The sequence below is a fragment of the Hypomesus transpacificus genome, chromosome 18 (assembly GCF_021917145.1).
Source record: "Hypomesus transpacificus isolate Combined female chromosome 18, fHypTra1, whole genome shotgun sequence".
NCBI lineage: Eukaryota > Metazoa > Chordata > Actinopteri > Osmeriformes > Osmeridae > Hypomesus > Hypomesus transpacificus.
The window spans coordinates 754,614-761,229 of NC_061077.1; the positions used below are offsets into that span (position 1 = coordinate 754,614).

Sequence of the window (6,616 nt, forward strand, 5' to 3'; positions counted from 1 at the left end):
GTGCTGTGGTTGTGCAGGAGTCCTCCTGGCTTGAGGTTTCAGGTCGGTGGCAGAAGGTCCGGTTCATAGCAGCAGTACGGGTCCATGTTAGGAGAACAAGAAGAGGAGGAATCGTGGCCATCTCAAAAGAGTCTACAGACAAACACAAACACATGGTCCCTCTCTGACCCAGGCCCACCCCCAGGTCCACTGGGCTGGACAGCAGCTGACAGCTGGGCTGCGCTGGGCATGGATCCCAGGATGCAGAGCAGAGGGTGACAGGTCCATGGGGAGCAGAGGAATGCAGAACCAGTGAGAACAAGAGAGAGAGATAAAGAACACAGATGGATGGTTGGTTGACACGTTGGTCATCCATCCATCCATCCCGCTTCTTCTCCATCCATCCCTGCCTCCCGTCTGCCCATCCGTCAGCAGTCCTGATGGTGGTTAAAGTATCTCCATGGCGACAGGCGCAGACGAACACACAACACGGGAAAGCAGGAGAGGGAGGGAGAGGCAGGAACAGAAACCTTTCTCACCGTAGAAGGGCTGTGTGGAGACAAGCCTGAAAACACCAGGCAGCTTGTAAAGGCTGTCTGGCACCTGGAATGGGGTGTGGAGTGTGTGTGGGGTGTGTGTGTGTGTGTGTGTGGAGGGGGGGGGGGTGCAGAGCGACAGGAAGGAGGTGTCTGAGGTGTCTCCCTGGAGCGATGCACCACGAGGAGGAGGAGGGGAATGGAGGAGAGGCGGAGGCGGAGGAGGGGGTAGGGGGTGGGGAAAGTGCTATAGGACACGGATAGCTTATTTACAGCGAGCGCAAGTTGCCTCCCCTCTCTTTTGTGTTTGTCTCGTTCTTCTTTAGCCTCTGTTCAGAGCGTCGGCTCGGAAAACGGAGCTGTGTTTTGGATCAGTCCGACACCTTCTTCAGTAGCACGGGAGCGAAGAAACTCAGTAGATATCCAAACGAAACACATTGGCTTCAAATCAAACATATTTATCATTAACAATTTTTTAGTACTAGTTAGCCAGTTATATTTCCATAGTTTTTATGGGATGCCGTTGGCGAGAGGGGTCTATCCAACTTATCCCCCCTGCCCTGGTTCATCCAGTTCCAGTCACTTATAGATTCTTCTAGAAACACTACAGCCTTGTAGTGTTCTACCATTGTCATCTTCTCCGTCCAACTCTTCGCCCTCCTCTTCCCTCATCTTCTCGTCTATGCTCCTTCCCTCACAGCAGCTTTGGTGACAAGGGTGAAGGAGTGAGGGGGGGGGTGAAGGGGTGAGGGGGGGGTGAAGGAGTGAGGGACGGGGTGAAGGAGTGAGGGGGGGGGGGTGAAGGAGTGAGGGGGGGGGTGGGCGAAGGAGTGCTGAGAAAAGTGAAAGAGGGGTGAGACAGGTGATGGAGTGCAGTGAGTCTGCCCCCTAAGAGAGGGAGAGGGAGAGGATGGACGTGGTGCCTGGTGGACCAGGAGAGGGGGGAGCAGGTCTGGTGCTGTGAGGGGAGGAGGAGGGGGTGAGAGGGGAGGAGGCGAGGGAGGTGAGGGGTGAGGGTCTCGGTTCTCAGTTCTGTTGCAGGATGAGGCTCTCGAGCTCGTCGGCTGAGCGCAGCAGGAACGCTGCTGATTCACGGTAGCCGGCAATGAGCTGGCGCACCGCCGTGACCTCGGTGGGGCTGAGCTGAGCGCCCGCCGCCCCGCCCGCGCCCCCGCCCCGGGCCCCGTGGCTGTTAGAGCTGGAGGAGGAGGAGTTGGAGCCCAGAGACTTCATGCTCAGGTCTGTTGGGCCTGTAGGGACGGAGAGAGAAGGGAGACAGACTCGGGTCAAGACACAGTGAAAGGCTGACACAATTGGTATTCCACCAGTATGTAAGTACAGGGCTTGACATGAACCTTTTGAGGCACTTGTCCAAGACCTTTAAACAGTCTGACCGAGTTAAACGGGCCAAACTAGCCTGGCTAACGGAGGTCCCTTCTCAGGCAAATGACGAATGAAACAGGCTCGGTTCAAGAAATCTGAGATTTTGACTATCTTCAGTAGGCTCGTATCTACAACAGCAGTCCTCCCTGACGTTTTTGGTCTACCGGGCGGTGCATTCTCACTCAAATTTCAAGACTTTCGTGACCCAAATCAACATTCTGATGCGACAGATCAATGGGGAATCGCGTTCGCTGTAAAAGGCAGTCCTCCTCAACCTTTTTGGTGCAGAATTCACCGAGATGAATTGATCAACTTCACCGAACCACAGAGGAAAAAAGCTAGCTTCTTTAAATGGGTCAAATAGACTTCATGAGTGGCACATAACGTGAAGTAACGTGGCATTTTATTTAGTTTGAGGTTTAACTTGTCCAGTGGGGCAAGTACATTTCTCTTACACTTGCCCTACAAAAAAATCCACTTGTCCCGGACAAGCGGACAAGCCTTAATGTCGAGCCCTGATTCAGGACTCCCTGTTAGCAATATCTGTATGCAGGCTGGGAGGTGGAGCAGACCTATGGCAGTCTCTCCACATGGCCATTTACCAGCCAAAGAAAGAAACACTTTCTTCCTTTCTCCAAGTCTCTCACCGTTACTCTGAGCAGTGCCTGTTGTCAGGGAGACCGGGTGTTGCATGCTGGCTCCCAGGCCGCCGTAACCACGGTAACTGTAGTTGAGGCCGCCGTTGATGTAGAGCTGGTCCTGGGAGAAGGCCGAAGCAGCCAGGGAGTAGGCCGAGTGGGCTAGGGAGGCTGGCTCCCGACACACAGGCTTGTCCAGGGCAATCTGCTCCTCCTGGGGGGGGCGGGAGAGGGCATGATGGGGTAGGAAGGGAGAGGGAGGAGACAGGGGAGAGAGGAGAGGGAAGGAGAGAGGGGGAAGAGGAGAAGGGGGAGAGAGGAGAGAGAAGGAGAGAGGGGGAAGAGGAGAAGGGGGAGAGAGAAGGAGAGAGGGGGAAGAGGAGAAGGGGGAGAGAGGAGAGAGAAGGAGAAAGGGGGAAGATGAGAAGGGGGAGAGAGGAGAGAGAAGGAGAGAGGGGGAAGAGGAGAAGGGGGAGAGAGGAGAGAGAAGGAGAGAGGGGGAAGAGGAGAAGGGGGAGAGAGGAGAGAGAAGGAGAGAGGGGGAAGAGGAGAAGGGGGAGAGAGGAGAGAGAAGGAGAGAGGGGGAAGAGGAGAAGGGGGAGAGAGGAGAGAGAAGGAGAGAGGGGGAAGAGAAGGGGGAGAGAGGAGAGGGGAAAGAGAGGAGAGGGGGAAGAGGGGAGAGGTTGAGAGGAGAGAGAAGGAGAGAGGGGGAAGAGGAGAAGGGGGAGAGAGGAGAGAGAAGGAGAGAGGGGGAAGAGGAGAAGGGGGAGAGAGGAGAGAGAAGGAGAGAGGGGGAAGAGAAGGGGGAGAGAGGAGAGGGGAAAGAGAGGAGAGGGGGAAGAGGGGAGAGGTTGAGAGGAGAGAGAAGGAGAGAGGGGGAAGAGGAGAAGGGGGAGAGAGGAGAGAGGGGGAAGAGGAGAAGGGGGAGAGAGGAGAGAGAAGGAGAGAGGGGGAAGAGGAGAAGGGGGAGAGAGGAGAGAGAAGGAGAGAGGGGGAAGAGGAGAAGGGGGAGAGAGGAGAGAGAAGGAGAGAGGGGGAAGAGGAGAAGGGGGAGAGAGGAGAGAGAAGGAGAGAGGGGAAGAGGAGAAGGGGGAGAGAGGAGAGAGAAGGAGAGAGGGGGAAGAGGAGAAGGGGGAGAGAGGAGAGAGAAGGAGAGAGGGGGAAGAGAAGGGGGAGAGAGGAGAGGGGAAAGAGAGGAGAGGGGGAAGAGGGGAGAGGTTGAGAGGAGAGAGAAGGAGAGAGGGGGAAAAGGAGAAGGGGGAGAGAGGAGAGAGAAGGAGAGAGGGGGAAGAGGAGAAGGGGGAGAGAGGAGAGAGAAGGAGAGAGGGGGAAGAGGAGAAGGGGGAGAGAGGAGAGAGAAGGAGAGAGGGGGAAGAGGAGAAGGGGGAGAGAGGAGAGGGGAAAGAGAGGAGAGGGGGAAGAGGTTGAGAGGAGAGAGAAGGCAGGGGGGAGAGGGGAGACAGTGAGGGAGAGGGGGAGGACAAGAGAGAAGGCAGGGGGGAGAGGGGAGACAGTGAGGGAGTGTGTGAAGAGAGGAGAGGGGGAGGACAAGAGAGTAAGTATGTTCAGTGTCATGTTTTCTTCAAGCTCTTTGATCTAAAGCACACACACAGTAGGGGTAATACAATAACATGATGTATACTGCCAGGAGCTGTGGACGCATACATGCATGATCACGCCATCTGGACTCCTTCACCCACACAGCCACAAACAACTCAGCCACCCCCAAGTCAGCACACGCACGTCTCTGGAACACACACAGGAAGCTGACTCACGTGGGCCTGGTACACGTCCAGTCGCATCCTCTTGGCTGCCTTCCGTGATTCGCTCTCGCAGGCCGCGGCCAGGATGTTCTCGGCCATGGCAGAGGTGAGGTGAGGTGGCGTTGGTCGTGTCTGTAAGACAACCGAGGGGGGCAACCGTTACACAACCATCCCACAACACTGCTGGGACCACAATGCCCAGGGAACAGCCTTGTCCTGCACGCAACTGAGACAGCGTGGTAGTAACATGGGCTGAAGTTTGGATATCCACCACCGAGGGGCAGCAAAGAGACACCACTACACTCCAGGAGCCTCTACTTGATGTAGACTGTAGAGAACACAATCCTGCTGTCTTGATACATAGTGTAGATAGAGAGATAAATAGTACCGATATAGTATAGATAGGCATTCTTCCGCATGAGAGAGTGCCAGAGAGAGATCATCAGAGAGTGAAAGAGAATTAGAGAGATATAAAAAGTCGAGTAGAGAAAGAGTCAGAGACAGAGAGTCAGAGAGAGTTAGTCAGAGACAGAGTCAGAGAGACAGTCAGAGAGAAAGAGCCAGAGAGAGTCAGAATCAGAGCGAGTCAGAGAGAGATAGTCAGAGAGAGAGTCAGAGAGAAGCAGAGTGAGGCAGAGAGTCAGAGAGAGGGTCAGAGAGAGGGTCAGAGTCAGAGAGAGAGAGTCAGAGAGAGTCAGAGAAAGAAAGAGAGGCAGGCAGAGAGAGAGCAGTTTACCTCCATGCCGTTCTTCTTCATGCGGCGGCAGGATTTGAGGTAGGTGCGGATGCGCTTGCGCGCGCGTTCCTGGAACTCTGGGAACTGGCGGCTGCAGGACTCGATGATGGCCTGGATCTTCTCCTTGGGCTGTTTGGAGATGGGGACCATGCGGTCCAGGTTCTCATCCACAAACAGACGCACAAACATCTGTAGGGGGTAGACACAGACACAGTCAGATCTGTATTAAATACTGTGTGTGTGTGTGTTCCTGCCTGCCTGAACCGTGGTCTCGCATCAAGAATGGCACGTGTGTTCCTGCCTGTGTGTGTCTTACGTTGAAGGCCTTTAGTCTCTCGGGGTCGACGCCCTCTGTGTCGTTGATCTTGTCGCTGTCGTCGTGGTCGTCGTGCTCGTCGTCATCCTCGTCTGCTCCCTGGGCTCTGCCCACCGTCAGGTCCTCTGCAGCCACCTCCATCTTCACACTCTCATAACTCCCTGAGCTGTACTGAGGAGACTGACACACACACACACAGACACACACACACACAGATAAACAGACACGGGTACACACAGGTACACACACACACACACACACACACAGATAAACAGACAGACACACACAGGTACACACACACAGATAAACAGACACACGCAGACAGAGACAAACACACACAGAGACACAGACACACGCACACAGACAGACACACAGGTAGGTACACACACACACACACACACACACACACACGCAAAGAGAATAGAAAAAAGAAAGAGAGCATAAGAAACACATGGACAAAAGCCATTCAGAGGCTCCAGTCTGAGCACGTGGAGACATTGAACAGAGGCACAATAGCAGGATCCTCGATGATGGACCTGACAAAAGGTAGCAGTGCCCGTTCTTCCCTGATACTTCTGTGTGTGTGCGCACAGGCGAGCGAGCGAGGTAGTCGATGCGCTGGCTGTGTCCAAGGCCAGCCAGTAGAGAGCTGGTTGGAGTGGTTCTCAGTGGACAGAGACAAGACCTTGTTAAGTCTGCTCTTCTCAAACACACATATCTGACCACAGTTCAACACACTTGTCTCTCTCGGGTCCCAGCGCATTAGATCTCCTCCCACACACACACACACACACGGCAATCCAGAACCTTCCGTCACTACAGCCTCTGTGAAAACAGGTTTTATGGTGGAGGCACTTCAAGGACGAGCCATGCGACGGTTCTGCAGCCCTTTGAGAGGAACGCAGGCGCCTTCACAGAGCCAGCGTGCCAGCTCATAGGCTGGGACTGTCTCTGGGGGGAATAGAGGGAACTGTGTGTGTGTGTGTGTGTGTGTGTGGGTGGTGTGTGAGCTCACCTTGCTGCCATAGTCCCTGATGTCTCTGTCCAGCCTAAGCTCTGTGGGGTGGGGGTGTGCCAGGGGCAGGGGGAGGGGGAGGGGCAGGGGGAGGGGCAGGGGGAGGGGCAGGGGGAGGGGCAGGGGGAGGGGCTTGCCAGGGACGGGGTACTTCCTGTGCAGCTCATCGGGGGGCTCTGGTAGGAGGGTGCCCAGGAGTGCTGCCGTGGCGACGGGGAGACGTTCGCTCAAGTTGATTGGCTGCTGGTCC

General features: G+C 55.4%; 1 protein-coding gene across 1 annotated transcript in view; it reads right to left on the reverse strand.

Annotated features, from left to right (window-relative positions):
• Positions 1-1,483: 1,483 nt before the first annotated feature.
• The window catches only part of nol4lb (nucleolar protein 4-like b), an 8,314-nt gene continuing 3,181 nt past the window's right edge, over positions 1,484-6,616 (reverse strand). Inside the window, exons 2-7 of the mRNA XM_047039278.1 lie at positions 6,367-6,616; positions 5,352-5,531; positions 5,036-5,224; positions 4,312-4,431; positions 2,546-2,750; positions 1,484-1,765 (exon numbers count right to left, since the gene is read on the reverse strand). The exon at positions 6,367-6,616 is cut by the window's right edge and continues 244 nt beyond it. Of these exons, the coding sequence (XP_046895234.1) occupies positions 1,542-1,765; positions 2,546-2,750; positions 4,312-4,431; positions 5,036-5,224; positions 5,352-5,531; positions 6,367-6,616 (1,168 nt within the window). The 3' untranslated portion in view covers positions 1,484-1,541. The remainder of the gene's footprint in view (positions 1,766-2,545; positions 2,751-4,311; positions 4,432-5,035; positions 5,225-5,351; positions 5,532-6,366) is intronic.